General features: G+C 43.9%; 1 protein-coding gene across 21 annotated transcripts in view; it reads right to left on the bottom strand.

The window, feature by feature from the left end:
- PTK2 (protein tyrosine kinase 2) overlaps window positions 1-21058 on the bottom strand; it is a 253830-nt gene that overhangs the window by 65307 nt on the left and 167465 nt on the right. For 10 of the 21 annotated variants that reach the window (XM_036830829.1, XM_036830830.1, XM_036830831.1 and 7 more), the window contains 6 exons: window positions 15215-15298; window positions 14221-14238; window positions 7961-8017; window positions 6535-6555; window positions 5445-5542; window positions 228-312 (listed from right to left, as the gene is read on the bottom strand). In XM_036830829.1, the coding sequence (XP_036686724.1) occupies window positions 228-312; window positions 5445-5542; window positions 6535-6555; window positions 7961-8017; window positions 14221-14238; window positions 15215-15298 (363 nt within the window). The remainder of the gene's footprint in view (window positions 1-227; window positions 313-5444; window positions 5543-6534; window positions 6556-7960; window positions 8018-14220; window positions 14239-15214; window positions 15299-21058) is intronic. The other 11 variants (XM_036830835.1, XM_036830826.1, XM_036830827.1 and 8 more) reach the window with 5 other exon arrangements.

Genomic DNA, 21058 nt, shown 5'->3' with positions numbered 1-21058 from the left:
GATGAAGGGACAGGAAATCGATCTGCCTTTACATCCCAAACATGACGGCTGACCTGGGAAGCTCTGTAGACAGGTGCCTCTACAAATACAGATACTAATTGCATGGCAAGGTAATAAATGTAGTTGTCTCACTAAAAGTCCAAACATTATTTTTCTTACATCTTCAGAGACAGTTTGGATTTCACGGAAAGTCAAATGGAGTTCCACATACATTTCTAGAAACTTACAGGCTTCTTGAAGGAATTTCTCTCTCACGCTGTCCGAAGTACAGTTTTTACATGTTTTAATTGCAACCGCCAAAGCTGGATTCTCCTGTGACGGGGACACATGCAACAAGAGGGTCTCTATGTTAATCAGTGGGCATGTTGAGGACAGGCTGTTTATTCTGCAACTCTGGATTCTGGATCAGACAGAACCAGAATTGTACAATCTCAAGAGTGAGAGGAACAGTTAAAATCCTCTGTAGAAAACCCCCAGAAAACAGACATGCATGTAAAACGCTGCAGGCGATTCGTCTGTTCCACAGACATTTCCTCTCCGTAGCGCCCGGCACTCCTGTAGGGGCTTAGGCTGCACCAGTGAACAAGGGCCGGCGACCCCTGTGCTACTCCAGCTGACGTCCCAGAGTAGGATACAGACAAACACGGTGAACGAGACATCCATCGCGGACTGGAGCGGGTTAGAAGGTAACCTCCCCGAGAGGAGAGGAGAAGAGAAGAGAGGGGATGAGAACAAAGAACTGCTGGAGGCGAGGGGAGGGGATGCCGGCCAGGGCAGAGGGAGGGGTCGGACCCTGTGGCTTCCACCCTAAGTGAGAGGCCCCCGGAAGGGGAGGTGAGGAAAGGCGCCACGGAGGCGGGGGGCAGGAAGACAGCGGGCTGGGTGTCGGGGAGGGCGAGTTCGGGTTTCTGGTGAGAGAAGGGGGAGATCAGAAGCACAGCTCTGGACAAGACAGGCTTGAGGTGTCGGTGGGACGGCAGCTTGCTGGCACAGAGGCGCATCTGTTAAACGTCTGAGTTTGGGGCCTTCTGAGAGTCACTAGCAACACAGGGCACCTCAGTGAAACCACTCTGCTCTGAATGACTTAGTCTTTGTCCTCTGTAACTAGACAGCAAACTGCTAGGACCAGTACCATGAATTCTACCTCTATGTGAACCTAAGGCTGATTGGTATACTTTAGAAATGACACAAAATGCCCATTTTACAGGAGATCTGAATAACAACAGAAACTTCTGTAAGACCATAAATCATCATCAATCCTGTCAATTCAACTCAAATATTGAACATGGTGCTTTATTAAGATAGTAAAGAAACGCAAGGAAAACACTGCTCTCTAAAAATGCATAGTTTCAAGTGGATGCTAAGCCTGAGATTCCACGGGCAGCAGGTCTACAAAGGGGTGTACGTGAGCAGACCAAGGGGCTCGGCCATCAGTCCATGGACTAGGCCTGGTGACTCGTGGCCCCAGGCTGCAGAGGCCTGGGGGGTGCCGAGCTGTCAGAGCGGCTGGTCACAGAGACCTGATGCTGGAGAAGAAGTCAGTCCACAACAAGCAAGACCAGAACTGAGCAGAGGGTTTTATAAAAGCCTTTAAAAGGGGGCAGATCCAAACACATCTAGGTAACTGCTCACGACACGATTTTCATTACCTTCTTTAAAACACAAGCAGAGTTTAGGGGGACAGAGCAGTTCCTCAATGTTGAATGAAAATGCCACCCTGGTGTCCACGAGGCCGAGGTGAGGGGTAGGTGATGAGGCTGGGAATTAGTAACAGCTAGCAGACACTCAGAAGATCTTAACAAGTGAGTCCAGAGAAGGACTGCTCTGGGATGAATTAAGAGAAAATAGATTTAAAGCATGGTTTTTAAGACTAGGATAATAATGATGCGAGAATGTGCAAATGATCAGCGATGCTCAAATAATAAAAATAAACCTGATAACCGGGCCTAAGAAAGAAAAAGGAGTGTGTGCTGGGAGCCTTCAGATACGCCTCATGCCCATGACTCTCAGAATGAGAGGCTGCCCTGCCGCCCCATGTGCCGCCCCTGCACCCGGCCCAGTTCCCCTCTGCTCGCTTCTCCTCCTCCTCGTCCTCCTCCTCCTCCCCCGCTCGGCTCCACCTGGGCTCCCTGCACTGGTTCGCCGCCCTGCCTGGCACACTCCCCACGGGGAGCTCAGGGACTGTCCCTCCTTGCTCAGGTCTCTGCTCACGTGTCACGGGAAGAGGGCCCTGACCTCCCCAAGCCCAGGCTTTGTTTTTCTCGGAGCACAGATTCCCCACTTGATACTCAGCGTGTTTGCTTTTGCCTGTCTCCTTGTGCCTCAGATAGAATTTAAGGTCTGTGAGAGCAGGAACCCTGACCGTTTTGTTCATTACAATGTCCCCACCACCGAGCTGCCACTTGGGGGACGATTGACAAATAACTGCTAAAAGAATTCACTGAATCTCAAGTAACGTAACCAGTGCTGGGTTCTTGCCCATGAAATCTATGCTGAGCTACACTTGACCAATTATTAAGAATCCCTGATAAAATGTTATTACATCTTAAAGAACACTAAAGAGCACCATCTGGGAAAAGGATTTTTAACGGAAACCTAGAGAAACGAACTGGCTGTAAAATGAGACTCCCACATGGAAAACAAAATAGACAAGCATTCACATACGATGTGTATCAGAAAGACATTCAACAAAAGAAGTGAACGCTGATATTTTCCTGGAGGCTGGGATTCATTCAACAAATACTTAGTAAACACTACGGATATTTTAAAAAATTGTTCTCTTGTATTTTTACAACTAAAATGAATTACTTAAAAGTGAATGAAATAAAGTCTATCAGCCCTGCTGTTAGCTGTGTGATCCCGGTAAGTCCCTGTACTCCGGAACTTCAGAATGCTTGCTTATTAAGACTTTTAGAGATGTAAGGAAGCTCAGAGACCACTGGGTTCAAGTCCAATAATTTAGATCAAGAAGCCTCACCTCCCTTACATCTCACAGTGAGGTAGATCCAGGTCTAAGATTTAGGTCTTTTGATCAAATTTAGATCCAGGGCTCTTTCTAATGCATTTTGCCTCAAGAGCAGAGTTAAGAGAATTAAGAAGATAAACAATACAGATATAGTAAAGAAAAAAAAAAAAAATTGGAAAAGGCGATAATGGATAAAAATATATAATAAATGATATAGTTTTATATAAGAATAAGGGTAAAGACTTTCAAAACTGAACTTTAAAAAACAGAATCTCTAACAACAGTTATCTATTTTCCTCTAAGGAAAGACTTTTACAGTCCTCTGGTTATAAAAGTAATGATCAGTGTATCCCTAGTGCATGTGTAAAGGATATGGAAAATTGATAGATAAGGAGACACAGGGGGAAAAAATGCCATTTGCAGTTTCCATATCAAGGGATCACAAAAGGTCAATCATCTGTGCTATTATATCCCTACTAAAGCCATCTCTGTTCACTGTGATTATTCTAGTTAAAAATAGTTTCTTGAACAAGTACGTACTGTTATTTTAAACTGTCATTTAAAAATTACTGATCTAATAAAAAAAGACATACAACAGCAAGCGTTGGTTGGGGTGTGGAGAAACGGGCAACCTTACACATTGCTGCTAGGAACTGAAACTGGGGCAGTTTCTTTGGAAAAAAGCTTAGCAGGTTGGCAGAAAGTTAAACAGTTGCTAGATGACCCAGCAATTCCACTCCTAGACACACATACTCAAGAGAACCGAAAACTATGTTCACACAAAAACTTGTACACGAGTGTTCATAGCAGCATTGTGCATAACAGCCAAAAAGTGGTAATAACCCAAATGACCATCAACTGATGACTGGGGAAACAAAAAGTGGTCTATCCATACAATGGGATGTTATTTGGCCATAAAAAGAAATGAAGTACTGACACAGGCTACCCACGTGGATGAACCTGACAACATTATGCTAATGGAAAGAAACCAATCACACAAGGCCACACACTGTATGATTTCATTTCATATGAAATGTCCAGAACAGGCAACTCTAGAGAAAGAGAAAGCAAACTGGTGATTGGCAAGGGCTGGGGAGAGGGTGGAATGGGAAGTGACTGCTAACGGGTATGGGGCTTCTTTTGTCTTTTCTTTCTTTCAAAGTGAAGTATAGTTGATTTATAATATTATATCAGTTTAAGGTGTACAACATAGTGATTCAAAATTTTTATAGATTATATTCCATTTAAAGTTATTATAAAAAAGGTTATCATATAATATTGACTATATTCCCTGTGCTGTACAATATACTCTTGTTGCTTATTTATTTGATACATAGTAGTTTGCGCCTCTTAATCCCATACCTATTGTGCCCCTCCCCCCATCCGCTTTCCCCACTGGTAACCACTAGTTTGTTCTCTATGTCTACGAGTCTGTTTCTGTTATGTTACATTGGTTCGTTTCTTTTATTTTTTTAGATTCCACATATAAGCGATAACATAACAGTATTTGTCTTTCTCTGTTTGACTTATTTCACTAAGCATAATACCCTCCAGGTCCATCCATGGTGTTGCAAATGGCAAAATTTCATTCTTTATTATGGCTGGGTAATATTCCATTATATACATACACATACCATATCTTCTTTATCCATTCATCTGTTGACGGACACTTAGGATGCTTCCATGTCTTGGCTATTGTAAATAATGCTACTATGAACACTGGGGTGTGTGTATCTTTTCAAATTAGTGTTTTTGTTTTCTTTGGATACATACCCGGGAGTGGAACTGCTGGATCATATGGTAGTTCTATTTTTACTTTTTTGAAGAACCTCCATACTGTTTTCCACAGTGGCTGCACCAATTTACATTCCTACCATCAGTGTACAAGGCTTCCCTCTTCTCCACATCCTCGCCAAGGTATGGGGTTTCTTTTGAGGTAAAGAAAATGTTCCAAAATTGACTGTGGTGGTGGCCGTACAACTCTGTGAATATACTAAAGAACCACTGAATTGTGCACTTTTAACAGAGTGAATTTCATAGTATGCGAACTATATCTCAATGAGATGATTCTTAAATAAATCATTTTAAAAATTCACTGATCTCTTTTGGAGGGCAACTTGGGACAAATTAATGTTCTTTTCTTGAAAATGCAGGTAATTGGGAATGCTGGCTAACTGCTGTTGACTTTGCATCTATTTGTTATCTCTTTGTCAATTGCACCCAAGGGAACAATCATCTATGGAATCCATTGAGGACAGAGGCTGGATGAAAGACTAAAATGAATAAAAGACCCAGCTCTCAGGAGCTAATTTTGCCAGTTTTTGGTTTCTGGATATAGCAAGTGAGTTGACATATATGACAAGCTTTATGAAGGACAACTGCAAATACCCGGAAGAGCTAAGGAGCCATGAAGACAAACAGGAGCAGTCTACACGTAAGCAGGGACGGCTCGGGCTGCTGGCGGTCTGACAGGACTCACCGGGCTTGTGTAAGCGCCTTGGTGCACGTCTCCAAACTGGCCCTCTCCAATGCACCGTCCGAGTTCTATTCTTTCTCTCTGAATCTCATAGTCCCTGGCTGCAAAACATGATCCACACACCAGAAGATACTTCAGTGCAACATCCCCAGTGTAGAAAACACTGGACACACTTCATTTCATCATCATCCATGAGTAAAAACTTCATTGGTGGCACATCATTCTATGAAAATGCTTTAAACAGAGTGGAATTCTCTTAAACAGTATTTTTAAAGGAATTTATGTAACTGTTACAGCACTGCTTGAATTACCAAAATGAGGAGTTTTACACAAGGTAGATTTTTTTCATATTTTTGAATGTCTGATTTAGCTGATTATCTATTTGATGGTTTTCTAAATAATTGCTCCAAGTTTATGTATGTTTAATTAATATGAGCCATTAGTTCAGGTATTAATATATGAAGGCTAAAAAACAGTTATTTAAAGCAATTATTTTACAAGTAACTAAAGTCTGTAAATATGGAGGGAACAAAAAATTGTCTCATGAGTAGCTTCATAAGTTTAAGAGTTTTCCACTTTTTTATAATCCTATCTATATTATTCACGGAGCTAAAAGAGTTTAAAGAGGGAGCTTCTAAAAACTGATTTCAAAATCAGATGACTTGGAATCAAGGTTGAACGTATCACATAATAATTTACGAGTATTTTATATTTTTGAGAGCATGTGCCTCAAATTAATGTATTAAATTGTTATGATTTATACAAAACCAATTATTTAGCAGGCTGTTGAGACACATGGAAAGAAAATACCCACTAGGAACCCAGTGGATGATTCTAATCCAATTAACTACTTGGTATTTTGATTTCTTCTAATTTGTCAAATTATAAATCATACAGAAAATTCAACCCAAATTTTAGATGGTTATTTTCCTCTTTAAAATCACTTTAGCTAGTAGTTCCATTGATTTAACAGCATGAGTAAACCAATGAAAAAATTTAAAAATAAAAGTTAACTGAAAACTGAAACATCCCGTTATCATTCCATGGGTTGCAATTGCAAGCAAATGCAGTTATTTTAAAGGAATCCTGTTACCTTCATCTATTCCATAGCTTTCTGTATTGCAATTAAGAGAGAAAAAAATTGAAGACCTTGCTTAGAAATAACTAATAGCAATTAGGTTAACAACAACAAACTCGGAGAGTACGTTTCAATATTTACTTTATTAAATATTTTGACTACCAACACGGGTCAAAAAAGAGGACCAAACACAAGTAACAACACAAGTAATATCCTCAAGCTAACTCAGTGTGATATACTATGCTTTACATTTCTATCCCATAAATTCCTGTATGATAACCCATATTTGTGGGGTTTGGATAAAAGTTAGCCATGTTGGACATTTACCACTCAACTATGAAAATATATGAATAAAAATCTGGATACTCTGCAGGAATGTACAAATGACTAAATGGCTAACTAAAACTTTAAACCTAAATTTAAACATTTTTCCAAATTGCTACTTCAATTCAAAGTAAACACATTTAAGTTTCAGCTCTTGCCTCTGTTTCAAATCACTAACCTGGGAGCTCTTGAAAGGAGGGGCCCACCCAGGATAATGTTTGCCTGAGAGGGCTGGGCTGTTTCTCTTTATTTTGGTAACTCTCCTCAATGTATATGGTAAATCTATTGAGAACAACTTTTAAAATATTTACACAACAGGGTAAAGCACCTGAAACATTTATTTTACAAATACATGGAGCTCTACCGAAACCAGGACATCAGATGTTGAATTATCAGGCCTCTGAGGCTGTGAGGTGGACTCCTAACTGGCCCTCTTTAAGAGATAGGGTTAACTTTTTTTTTTAACCTGAGTGAAATTCCAAGGTTGTCTCCAACTCAAGAGCTGTGACTATATACACGCCACCACAAGGGCTGGGGCTCCCAGACTCTTGTCACCAGAAAGCTGCACAGCAGAGAGAAGCAGAGGGTGACACTGCTAGGCTGCTGGGGGGGGGGTCAGTGAAGAGTCCTTCTCTCCCCACACCTCCAGCTCGGAGCTGGACGGACTGGACGCGGGAGGCTCTTTGTAATTGCTTAGTCAAGGGCAATAAGAAGATGAAAGTTCAAAGGGGAAATGCAATCCATTGAATGTGTGTATTTAAAGAGCTGTATACATGTGTGAGTATACATATTTAACTTTAAATACTAATTTCCTACAGAGAGGAAATGCTCTAATCATTAAAGGTTATATTATCATAGAGCCAGAAAACAAGATTACAAAAACCCCATAAGTGAACTGACTTATTATAGATATTTGAGTTTCAGGCTTCCGACCTGGCAGTGGGCACATACAATACAGAATTCTAAAGGCTGAAAAGAATATTTCTGTTATGAACTCAATAAGGTCTTAAAAGTAGTTCTAAAAGGACAATAAATACCTAAACCGTTTAAACACGAGATATTTAAAAGTTAAGTATCTGTCAGCTCTGCACGAGAACAAAATCAGAAGTCTACTCACTCGAGGGCATGGTGTAGGTATCTTCTTCGTCGATAATCTCAGCATAGTCGTCTGTTTCTGTAGGAAAGGAAACAGAGGTTAAATATTCAACCCCCTGGCCTTTAATATAATTTGAAAAGGCAAAATGATCTGCCTAAACCCCCTACCATGCTGACATTATTCTTAAAACACTATTACTCAATTTTTGCTCACACGTGAGTCATTTATGGAAATAAAAGTGACATCATGGTCCAACATGTCATAATACACAGACTTGTTCCTCAGAGAGCAAAGAGACTAACAGAGAAAGCCCTTGTGGAAAACAGAAAGACATGAAACAACTGTTTGCACGATTCAAACCCACCAAGAGGTACTGACTGCAAAGCTCTCCCTCAACTGCACCAAATACATGTTATAAACCACACCGCTGTCTACCGGGATTTCTCCAAACAAGACCGGTACCTCCAGAACACAGCTTAGATTTCATTCATAGTTTGACTCCACAGCACAGTCTGGATGTTCTCCTTTAGAAAACAAAACGGCAGGCTGACTTTTGAGGAGATTAACTGGGCTAACTTACTTCATTTGTTCAGGGTGAAAGCAACCCAGGAATTTCTCTCTTGTAACTTTTCACTCAGATATTTAAACAGTATGCATTAATGTCAAAAGGGTAAAAGATGTGCCAAAGAGAATAAAGTCAGAACAAATAGCATATTGAAATGAGTTCTCTTCCTACTAATGTCAAGGAGTTCCAATGTTTCCACTAATTCCTTTCAGTAATGCAGCAACTTAAAGACCCACCACCATATTAGTGGGGGGAAAACCCCTTTTGTAGACAACACCTACTCACTTGGATAACAATTACACTGAAAAATCACTCAGGTCTTGTCTGTCTTCCTCTTTCTGGAAAGAGGAAAACCTTTAGTAGCTCTATGCACAAGGGTTTAGGCTGATGGGCCAGGAAAGGAGGGGCAGTACTTCCTGAATTATCATCTGAAGAGAGATCGTTTTCAAAATTTAACCTCAGAGAAACTAAAAGCTAAAGAAGTAAAAGTTCTTTCTTCTGTGCTGTCATTATTACTCCATTCAGATATGAAAATTATAGAAACCAAAGAAAATAGAGACTACATATAGTTTACGGTTTCTAGACATCAACTCTTCTACATACTGCTACAGTAACAACTGAGACCAAATCTAAGAGCAACTGGAAGAATTCATTTCTTTCTTCTTTTTTTTTTTTTTTAATTAATTTATTTATTTTTGGCTGCGTTGGGTCCTCGTTGCTGCACGCAGGCTTTCTCTAGCTGCGGCGAGGGGGCTACTCTTTGTTGCCATGCACGGGCTTCTCATTGCGGTGGCCTCTCTTGTTGCGGAGTACGGGCTCTAGAGCGCTGGCTCAGTAGTTGTGGCACACGGGCTTAGTTGCTCCGTGGCATGTGGGATCTTCCTGGACCAGGGCTCGAACCCGTGTCCCCTGCATTGGCAGGTGGATTCTCAACCACTGACCCACCAGGGAAGCCCAAGAATTCATTTCTTAATTTGTAATCATCATTAAAAGTGATTAAAGAAAAAACAAATTCAACTGGCAGAATGTAAAGTCAATAAATCGGTTCTCCTTTAGACATTTAGCAAATGTGACCTATTTGTAAGTCCTGTATGCCAGGTGGATAATTTATATTATTATTACATGTTTATAAGTAATACTACTTCCAGGATTAAAGAAAAAAATTATTTAATCTACCCCAAACCTTACATTCTTTATTCCTACATTTCTCCCTCCTATCTTGTTCTCAGTGACTACCAGGAAGAGTGAGCCATGGTTCCTAGGCCGATAGCCTTGCTTTTGTGTAAGGTGAGATGCAATTTGGGGATGGAGGTGGTGCTAAGGCAGAGGCAAGGAAAGGGCTAAGCGGGGGAATGTGACGGTGCTAAGGCCCCACAGACGGACACTCAGCCACTCACTCTGTCTGCAGCCGGATGAGCTCCCCTCATGCCCCTCTCTCAGAGCACATGCAACTAAGGCTCAATTTCCTGCAACCACAGACCCACCCTTGCTGCCCCCTTTCACGCAAAGCACACACCCTTAGAGGCCAAACACATTAGCTGACCCTGAGGGGCTGGATTCTGGCAGTGAAACCGCCCAGATCTCTTGCCTCTGCCGCCCTGCTACCAGATTTGCTCCGGAATCTTCAACACCCCCTGCACCTGGCTCTCAGCTCTATTAAGGAGATATCAGGGACCCATCGACTCCGCGGGCACTGAAGTTTCCCAAGGCTGTTGGGGTCACTGACCGCCTGTCCCTCCGTCTCTGTGGGTAATGGTGTCTGCCACCTGAGTGTCACCTGTTCAGAGACCCCTCCTCACCCCCATCTCTCTCGATCACGTTGCCTGACATGTTTTGCTCGGGGCCCATCACTACCAACCCTCTGACGGTCCTCTGGTTCCTTGTCAACCGTGTGCCCCCATCCAGCGCAGAGCCCCCAGGGCAGTGGGCCCTGCTGTATGTGCCTTGTTTACTGCTGTGTTCTCAGCGTCCAAACCAGGGCCGGCCCGGGAGGCACCCAGTAAGCACTTGCTGAACGAAAGGGAGGAGTGCCCTTCAACAGTGCAGGAGGGGACGGCGCTCCCCGTGACCCGGAGGCGAGGAAGCCAGGCCAGCCACAGCTGCGCGCCTGGGCGCTGCTCCACCCCAGGAGCCGCTGAACCTGTCTGCGCTTCAGCTGTGCCCTCACGTGCCCAATGAGAGCACGTCCACCTGGTGGGGCTGTGGTGAGGATTACAGAGAGGCACATGAAGTTGTGGTGCGGCCCTGCACACAGGTGGGGGGCTCCTTGGTTCCCTCCTGCTGAGGCCTCTGGAAGGAGCCTTCCTGGTGGGGCTGTAAGGGCTTCCCGGACTGCCTCTTCTTATAAAACTCTCAGCAGGGAACCAACTCTGAACCGGCTTCAAGGAGTAAGAAGAAAATGGCTCATGTATCAGGCTAACACACTGAAGTGACGTGGGAAAAACCAAGTTGCATACACTTGCATTAATTCACACAATCACAGGAAAAAGCCTGCAGTTTTTTTCTTTCGGTGCTATGTGAATTCTACAAAAGAACTTTGGGGATTATCCAAGCTCCCGGAGCATTACTCATGACGACACGTGGGTGTGGCTATGGGGACACGTGAACAGAGAATTTTTGCTGCTGTGTCCTTGAGTTGGTTCTTATGCAGCAGGGTCAACACTGTTGAAGGCACGTGGAACTACAAAGGTTTTACCGTAACCTTCTATATAGGGCTTTTCAAGTGGGGATGCTCGGCATATTTCTCTAAGAATTCTTGATACTGATTTGGTTCTATTTTCTCTTTTTCTTTCCTGGTTTTTAGGATTATGGGACAGTATGACACTGAGATGAGAGGTACTTTTACATACTCAAGGGCCCCTGAAAAACTGGAGTCCACCCTGAAACCGCCTGGCCCCCAAAATAATGACATAAAAGAAGGAAAATATAAAGGAAAAGGAAACGGGTTCAAAGATCTCGTCACAAATAAAGGAAAGCAGCTCTGCATTCTCCACTTGACCAGGATGACAACTAATGGAGCGCCCACCATAACGCCAGACACGGTCATAAACAACTACACGTATCGTCATTTAATCCTCAGGAACGTCGTACATGGTGGTACTGCTATCATCATCCCCGTTTCCCAGGCAGGAAGCTGGGGCCCCCAGAGGCATCCTAAGTTTCTCACGGTCCCCAGCCACTCAGCGGAGGCTGGCACGGCGAGCAGCGCTCCAGCAGAGCTCCTGGGCTGCCGTGTTCTGTGCTTCGTTCTTTATTATCTCCCAAAACGTTTCTGGGGACTTCTATTTGTGAGACCAGATACCTGATGCTTCGAAACCTCGGAGTGTTCCCCTAAGGATGTTCTGGAACTTCACCCCCAACATGGGCATCCCTGGAAGGCTTATCTGGGCCTGTGCACTTGGGAGACAATTCTAGGACCATGAGTCAAATATTTCAAAGTAAACATTTTGAAAAATGGATGGAGACTTCTGAAACCTTGGATAACACTGTAATTTGAAAGGTTTGGTATCTCAATACGTGGTAAAATAAAAATGAGGGGAAGACACGTTAAAAGGGCAGAGACCTTCAGCTCAGAAATTAGAAGAGAAAGGTACAAAGTTCTCGTTTTAAAACAAGGTAAAAGAGGCTTAGTGAAGTCACTACTGAAACCAGTGACACGCCTGTCGTGCTCCGTCAGGCAAAGAGCCTGAAGCCTCCGGAGTCACCATGAAGGGGTCAGTTTCCAGCTGGAGAGGGACAGAGCAGTGGACGCTCGGCTGTAAACAAAAGGAAGTGCACCGGAGCCTGCAGGCCCACAAAGCTCTCAGGAGCCGACCAGCCGCTCACTACCCCGCGGGGAAGAGGGGCAGGCCCTGTGATTCCCTCTCCACCTCCTCCACCTGCCCTTCGGGGCCTGACACCAACACGCTTCTGACGACAGCCTCTGGCCCGTGCCCTGCTGCCTTCAGGAGGCCTGATGAGTCACCACCCCCAGGGCAACGCGTGCACAGTCACGGGATTGCTCAGCAATTCAGTGGGACCAAGCAACATCACAGCTTCTCACCCCACCTGCACACGTGACCCTGCCGTGAGCCCTGGAAGTGGCAACCGGCTTTGGGGGGGGGCGGGCAGGGGCAGGAGAGCTTTCAGGAAGCCAGGAAGGGCCCCGCTGTGCTCTGTGACCTGCACCGGGGTCGGCAAGCTTTTTCTGCAAAAGGTCTGACAGTACGTATTTTAGACTTCACTGCTCACAAAGTCGCCACTGCAACAACTTAACTCTGCTGTTCAGATTGCAGGGGTGAGCAGACACGTCATGAGTGAACGTGTCACTATGTTCCAGCAAAACTTTACTGATGGACACAGAAATTTGAATTTCACATAGTTCTGATGCCAGGTACTATTCTTTGATTTTACCCCCAACCATTAAGAACTGTAATAATCGTTCTTAGTTCAAGGAGCAATACAAACACAGAGGTGAGCCGTATTTGGCCCACAGGCCTTAGTCTGTGGAAGTCTCAGCTTATTCACCTGTAAAATGGCGATAATAATACTCACTCTAATTCATAGTATTGGGAAATTCAAATGTGGGGAAAATGCACGATGTTTTCTTTAGATAAATAATGTGGTAATAACCACTTGTTAATACACATTTGTTGAAATTTTTATGCTTTCACAGTAATCCTCACAACAACCATCAAGGCCTTTTACAGATGAAGACTCCAGAGATGAAGTGCTTTGCTCCAGGTCACCCAACTGGCCAGCTGGTGACAGGACGGGGCGAGGCTGGAGCCTGGGACCTGACCACTCACCCAGCGGCCCTGGACTGGTCACCAGTGTCCTCACCCGCACGACAGGGAGGAGAACACCCATCATGCTCTGAACCCCTGCCGGGAGACTCGCTGGTGAAGGGCACGCACGTGGGGGGCGGCCACCCAGCAACCACCAAGGAGTCGGCCCGGAAACGAGGCGCAGAGCTTCGAGCTGGAGGTCCCCGGAGGCAAGGCGCTTTCCAAGTCGCATTTAGTCCAGACGTCTCACCGCAAGCACTCTGCTCACGGTGCTCAAGTCGTCAAGCAGACACACACGCAAGCACAGATGGGCTCTTCAGTGAAAGCATTCTTTCATTAATCGTGAGGAAACATGCAACCCAACCCCCCTTAATTTTAGTTTATAAACCTTACTCCTTATCGTAAGAGTACAAAGCTTCGTGCAGGCAGTACACAAAGGAAATGGAAAACAAGACACTACATGTGACTTCTAAATTTCTAGATTATGAAAGTGATAACCTCGGCTGCCTGAAAAATACTCATTATCACTCCTGCTGATGGTTCTCTAATTATTTTAGTCTGTTTGACTCTTAAAAATCACTTTTCCTTCTTTCCTTTCCACTACCTCACTCCCAAACTAACAATTACTACATACGTACGTGCAGAGGAGTGTGCAAATTTCTCCCATGTACTGCTGAATGATTCCGTTTTGACAATTTTTCTTCACTTCTAAAATTCGCTATGAATAGATACAACTTGCATTTACCACTGAGACGCGGTAAAGAAACTGACAGTTCCCCTTCCCATGTCAAAGCCCTGAATAATTCTGAAGAGATCGCTGACTCACACCATGGTTTTTTCATACTTGTTTTGTTGGATCAAAGCCACATTTTGCCTTGCATTAAGTACTGAATGATATTTATATCCATAAATAATTATATTAATAACACAAACATGAAAATAAATATTACCGTCCCCACTAATTTCATCTGCAGATCCGGGTGGCATGCAAAGAAAGGGGGAGGAGAGAGAGAGGGGAGGGGGGAGGGGAGGGGAGGGAGGGAGAGAGGGAAAACGCTATTAAAATGACAAGCAAATCAAAGTGTAAGGAAAACACAAAAATTACCCCCCCAGTCTAATTCAAAAGATAAAAGAAAGATCATAGGAGTTAGCATGTTTACTTAAGGGCATTAATGCGAGTTTTAAGCCGTCCACACGTTACCCCAAGTAAATAGCAGTTTAAGTGTGTTTCTGCCGCATTAAGCAAAACTGATTTGATTGCTTCTCAGTTAAATGTTAAAAATGACTCTACTTTCCTCAAAAGGAATTTGTATCCTCTTAGAAATGAACACCATGGGTCATTAATGTGTACCCCCCACAATAAGCAGGGAACAGCCCTCAGCAAGCCTGCCCAGGATTCCAGCCTCTCCAAAGAAGCTTAAGGAACACAGCACCTGAGGCTCTGCTGGCAAGCTTCCACTTACATTTATACAGTGTTTGTAGAAATGACTCTTCCAGCTGTTACAGATCATCTTCCCTTTGCTAGAAAACTCCCCCCCCCCCCCCCCCCCGTGGCCTCTGCTCTGCAGCACCCTGAGTATCTGGCCCCGAGGCAGGAAAGGCAGGCCCCCGGGGCTCACTCGGACCATCCTTCTCCATTAATCGCATGCCAGGTCAGGAAACCCACGAGGCAAAGGTACCTGCCGGCCCCTTTGGTAAAACACTAAGATCCCACAGGGGAAACCGGGAAGAGACTTCTCGCCCTGTCATGCATTTAAAAACCAGCAAATGGGCAAACAGTCTTCTATGAGGAGAGCGGCCCACAGTACCGCTGCCGGGCAGTGGACAGCACTCACTGACCCCCAGTACAGGCACACCCGCTCAGGATAATCTACAAGCATCTGGTTAGGCTGCTGCCTGGGGCGCTGTGGTTAGTAAGAGTCTGTGCAAAGATGAGTGCAGTACCAGCAGAAGGAGGTTCGTGGGAACAGAAGACCAAAGGGAGAAAGCGCCTAGCTTTCTTAACTTTATGTTGGCAGTGACTGACTCCTTTATAAAGAGGCAGGAGGAGGAAAGAGAAAAACAGAAACACATTTTAATACAAGAGCAAACTTATATTTTAAGGCATATCTATAAAAACAAAGACAAAATTGCAATGCTTTTATGTGACTACTGGCACACTTGATTTCTTAATATAACTGAGTTTTAAGAAACATATTAATATTTTAAAATGCAATTTTCCCTCTTAGGAAAGATTAGCACTAGACACAGAAACTTTTAGCAAGACATAAAGAGAGACAGCCAGCTCCACAAAGCCAGCCAAGTAAAGGTACAGATACCTTTACAAATAACAAAACTGAAACAAAATGAAATGAGACAAACAACGAAGACCAATAAATAATTCAAGATTCTTGTGAACATCTAACATTCAACCACAAAGAAAAAAATTGCAGAAAACTAGCAGATCCTGATTTGTGAAAGAGCTTTATAAGCACTTTCCCCCAAATCATCAGCAAAGACACAGACCTTAAGTGTACACCTTAAATAAACTGCCTTAACGTAAAAAACATAAGAACATCTGAATACATAGGTTGCAAAGCCCCTCCCCCGCCTACCAGCATCCTTTGTTCATTCACTCTCATTCATGTGCTGAAAACTCACTTGAAAGTCAACTCTCTCTGTATGAGGCACTTTCTGGATGAACAAGCACCCAGGACAGTAGAACAGAGAAGAAACAACTGCAGTACGCTAAGGGCAAGAGCAGACAAGTCAAACTAGAGTCAAAACAAGGGATGTATAACCCTTTAAAATGCAGCGGTGACACCATGTGACAGAAAAGATGCAGTGGGCATGCACAACTTAACTGCAGATCCACAGGGTCCCATCAAGAAAGGTAAGGATTCCAGGTGTGGCCCCAGGGAGAGCAGGGTCAGGATGAAGACGGCAACAACTTACGGCCATCAGTTAGGAACAGAAATGAGAAGAACTGAAACAGACAACGTGGTCACGTTCCCACAGGGTGTGCTGTTATCCCAACAATGTGCACTGTTCCATCTTCTCCCCTTAGCACACACTCAATTTCCTGTGTGATGACTCCAGAGGGCAGCTCCCTGTGTTTTATCAGTTAAGAACACGAAAACAGTGCCCTGTGCCAGGCGGGACAGAATTCTGGATGGGGTGGAGGGGCAATAGCTATAGAGGTCATTGAGATGAAACAAGAACACAGACTGTAGACAAGATAAAGGCATTCTATCAGTGTCAAATTCCCTGGTTTTGGTAATGACACTGTGACTGTCTAAGAGGATGTCCTTGGTCTTAGGAAATGCACACTGAAACACTTATAAGTAAAGGGGCATACCATGTCTGCAACTTGCTTTCAAATGTTTCAAAAAAAAAAAAAGAAGAAGACATACAAATGGCCAATAGGCACATGAAAAGATGCTCAACATTGCTAATTACTAGAGAAATGCAAATCAAAACTACAGTGAGGTATATTACCTCACGCTGGCTAGAATGGCCATTACCAAAAAGTCTATAAATAATAAACGCTGGAGAAGGTGTGGAGAAAAAGGAACCCTCCTCCTACACTGCCGGTGGGAACGTAAATTGATACAGCCACTATGGAGAACAGTATGGAGATTCCTTAAAAAAATAAGATACAGAACAACCATATGATCCAGCAATCCCACTCCTGGGCATATATCTGGAGAAAACTCTAATTTGAAAAGAGACATGCACCCCAATGTTCATAGCCAGCACTATTTACAATAGCCAAGACATGAAAGCAACCTAAATGTCCATCGACAGAGAGATGGATAAAGAAGATGTGGTACATATATACAATGGAATATTACTCAGCCATAAAAAAAGAATGAAATAATGCCATTTGCAGCACCATGGATGGACCTAGAGATTATCATACTACATGAAGCAAGTCAGACAAAGACAAATATTGTATGATATCACTTATATGTGGGATCTAAAAAATAATACAAATGAATCTACTTACAAAACAAATAGACTCAGACACAGAAAACAAACTTATGATTATCAAAGGGGGATGTGGGGAGATAAGTTCAGAGTACGGGATGCACAGATAACACACTGCTACGTATAAAACAGATAAGCCACAAGGACCTACTGTATAGCACAGCAATTATACTCACTATTTTGTAATAATCTATAATAGAAAATAATCTGCAAAAAAAACCCTGAATCACTTTGTTTTACACCTGAAACTAACACAATATTGTAAATCTACTATACTTCAATTTTAAAAAAGAAAAAAAAAGTAGAGGGAAGGAGAAAGCAAGTGGGCCAAAATATAGACATAGTGAATTTGAGTAAAGAACATATGAGACTTCACTTTACTATTCTTACGACTATCCTCTATGTGTGAAATTATGGAAAAATAAAATATACAAAAATCTCTATTTGGATTCAGATTCTGGCTCCACTACTCACCCCATGGCATTAGAAAAGTTACCCAACTTCTGTTTCTGTTTTCCTATTTGTAAAATGAGGCAGTAACAGAAGCTTCCTCAAGTAAAGAGATGCAGAGAGGATTCCATGAATTCCCAGGGCACCCGGCGCAGGACAACCGCTCCGTAAGCGCAAGCTATTCCTACCTTTCAATTTTTTATCTTATTTCTAAACTAAGGTAATGAATATTCTTCATATTAACTTAAAAGGCAAATACTTTTTTAAAAATATAAGCATAACTTTTTTTGAATAATAACAAGAATATTATCCACACCATAAAAAAAATGTTAGGACCCTTCCTTTATTTTATCCAAGATGACTACTTTAATTATGTTTGCTGAACACCTATCATGAGCTAACAGCACACTGTGTACGTGCTGGGGCTACAGCAGTGAAACAGGCCCCCCCATTCTTTCCTTGTTGAGCTTACGTTCTGGGTTGGGGAAAAGATGATTAAGTGAGTAAACTGTGTGGTACATCAACATGTAAGTGCCATGGAGAAAAAACTCAGAGCAGACGCAGGACAGGGAGTGTTTTCCTGTGGGGCTGCACCTCTAAATATGGAAGGAGTCGTTTGCTAAAAGCTTTCCAGAGCAGAGGTGAGCCTGGGGCACTGGCCAAGGAGAGCAGGGAGGTCGGGCGGGGATGGGGTGGGGTGGGGGCATGGGGGGGGTTGGCAAACATACTTATCGGTCACCCATTTCTCAGGGCAACTGAACAGCTGATGAGCGAAGGCTGTCTTTAGAAGTATAACAGCGGGGCTTCCCTGGTGGCACAGTGGTGAAGAATCCACCCGGCAATGCAGGGGACACGGGTTCGAGCCCTGGTCCGGGAAGATTCCGCATGCCGCGGAGCAACTAAGCCCATGCGCCACAACTACCGGGCCTGTGCTCTGGAGCCTGTGAGCCACAACTACTGAGCCCACAAGCCACAACTACTGAAGCCCGCGCGCCTAGAGCCCGTGCTCCACAACAAGAGAAGCCACAGCAGTGAGAAGCCCGCGCGCTGCAACGAAGAGTAGCCCCCGCTCGCCGCAACTAGAGAAAGCCCGTGCGCGGCAACGAAGACCCAAAGCAGCCAAAAAAAAAAAAAAAGAAGTATAACAGCGAAATAAACGAAGATGACATGAATGCACCCGTGGCCATGCTGTGGCCCCGAATGAAATCCCTGCACAAACATCAGTAGCTGCCAGAGCCACGAGGTGAAACACAGACTCTCTGAACCTACAGATCGGCTTAACGTCACAGAGACAGAAGCCAGATGTTACACAGCACCTATGCGTGGTCTTGTAAAAACAAAATCTTTGAGTCCGAATCTGACCAAACTCCTCTCGATCCTAACGACCAGGCTGTAGGTAGGTCAGGAGGAATACAGGGGCTGGAGGGGGACCCGCTCAACACAGCATCATGGAGCGGCACTTGGCCAGACCCAGAGTGTCGGGCACAGCGTACAGGAAATGATTTCCTCAACAGATAAACTGCGATCAAGAAAAAAAGAAGGGGGGCGGCAGCGCACAGAGACAGGAGGAGACAGGAGACGCAGCCAAGTTCACCCAGTCCTGCTTGTCTGACCCCAGACTGGACGACACCAAGTGTGAAAATGCCTTAACCAGGGAATCCGAGCACTGACCAGACAGCTGGTATTAAGGAATTCCTGTGAACGTTCTTACAGTGTAGTAATGTTGTTTTTAAAAAGTCTTTGTCTTTTAGAAATGTTTACAGAGGAATATGCCTTCGAGGCGCTTGAGACCATCTGTGGGGAGTGTGTGTCTGTGTGGGTGGGGACAGAGGTGAGGTGTGGCTGGTTTTCAGCTGCTGAACCTGGGTGACGAGCCTGGAGGATCGCTACACAATCTACTCGCTCTGCTTCTGTGTGCGTCTGGAGCTTCCCATGACAAAGAGTTAAAAAGCTAAGAATTCAAAAGCATGACGATATCCACCCATTCACATGGCCTCTTGCTTGTAAAAATATCAAATGGATTTTATCTTGACTCATGCAGTTTGATTTTAACAAATTCCACAATATGATGCAGCCACGACATGCTACTAGAAACCTGTGAGGTCAAATTCCAGAATTCATATTTTAAAAGTTTCAAGCCTTCCTTTAAAATTTTTCTCTGTGAAGGGGTGGGGGGAAAAAACTGGGTCTTCGGATGTGAGCAATATCTGTTTTTATGTTTAACAAGATGATACTTGGGCTTCTTGTAGTAATAAATTTTAAGAAGATTATTAAAGTTTATTTATTAATGTGTTAATAATTTTAGCAAGAGGATTAAGATGGCTCATCAGCTAAATAAACCCAAACACTGGCCACCGTGAAGCACACTTTCATACAGACAAAAATGCACCCTTGCTCAAAGTGCTCTCCTGAGGGAAGCACCGCACTGTCCCTTGCTATGCGGAGGCCATTAGGAGGGGGTGGTCACACTCTAGTCTGGACGCTGAGTTCACAGGACTAAGAGGACGGATCCATTTGGCCTGGAAAGAGTTTACAGAAGTAAATATCCTCTTTAAATTTCTGTTGTGCTCATGATTGCTCCGATCTCACTCGGGCTCTTTTTCATCTGAAAGTGTCTCAGGCTACTCCCCCCTGGGGGTCCTACAAGTGTCTGCCTGTCTCCAGGCCTGCAGCTGAGAGGTTCAGTCCAATGCCAGGGTGAGGAACAGGAAGCCATCTGGCTCCGGGTCCTTCTTGGGTGTTATTCTACAACACATGATGTAGACGCTTCAGCACCCATGTGACTCCAGAGTATTCTTCTCAACTCCCTTAGAAGCCAGAGAGGTGAGGGACATCATCAAGGAGCATCCTCAAATCTTGAAAGAGGCAAAGAGAGTTCAGATGCTGTGACAATGGTGCGAGAAGGGCGGCTAGGACTAAGGAAGTAGCACGGCGGGGGTGGTGGTGGGGTGGTGGTGATGGTGTATTTTCATGATCACTTCCTTGTTCACGTGCCACACGATCAACCGCCCTGCCCCTACCCGGTCAGAGACGGCTAAACGTCTCTCCTAACGCCAGACTGACTACAGAATGCTAGTCGTGGCTGTTGGAATTAAAAGAATTTCCAGTAAGCCAGGTACTATGAACATGTCAAACCCCCAATACGTTCGACTCGGTGCACGTAAAAATCACCAGTCGCATTAATTTGATTAAATTATTTCATAAGGCATATAATTTACAAAAATTAACTTCACATGTACTAGGCGACAATACTCTATTAGGGCACTTAAAAAAAATCCCTAAAAGCTTTCGTTTAAATCAAGCTTTCAGCACAGACAGAGACTACCTTCTAAATCAGTGTTATCACAAGTGAAACTAGGATGTAAACCA

This window comes from Balaenoptera musculus, chromosome 17, assembly GCF_009873245.2.
Source record: "Balaenoptera musculus isolate JJ_BM4_2016_0621 chromosome 17, mBalMus1.pri.v3, whole genome shotgun sequence".
Taxonomy (NCBI): Eukaryota; Metazoa; Chordata; class Mammalia; order Artiodactyla; family Balaenopteridae; genus Balaenoptera; species Balaenoptera musculus.
The sequence above is the reverse complement of the archived record's forward strand: the minus strand, read 5'-3'. Positions and strand labels throughout refer to the sequence as shown.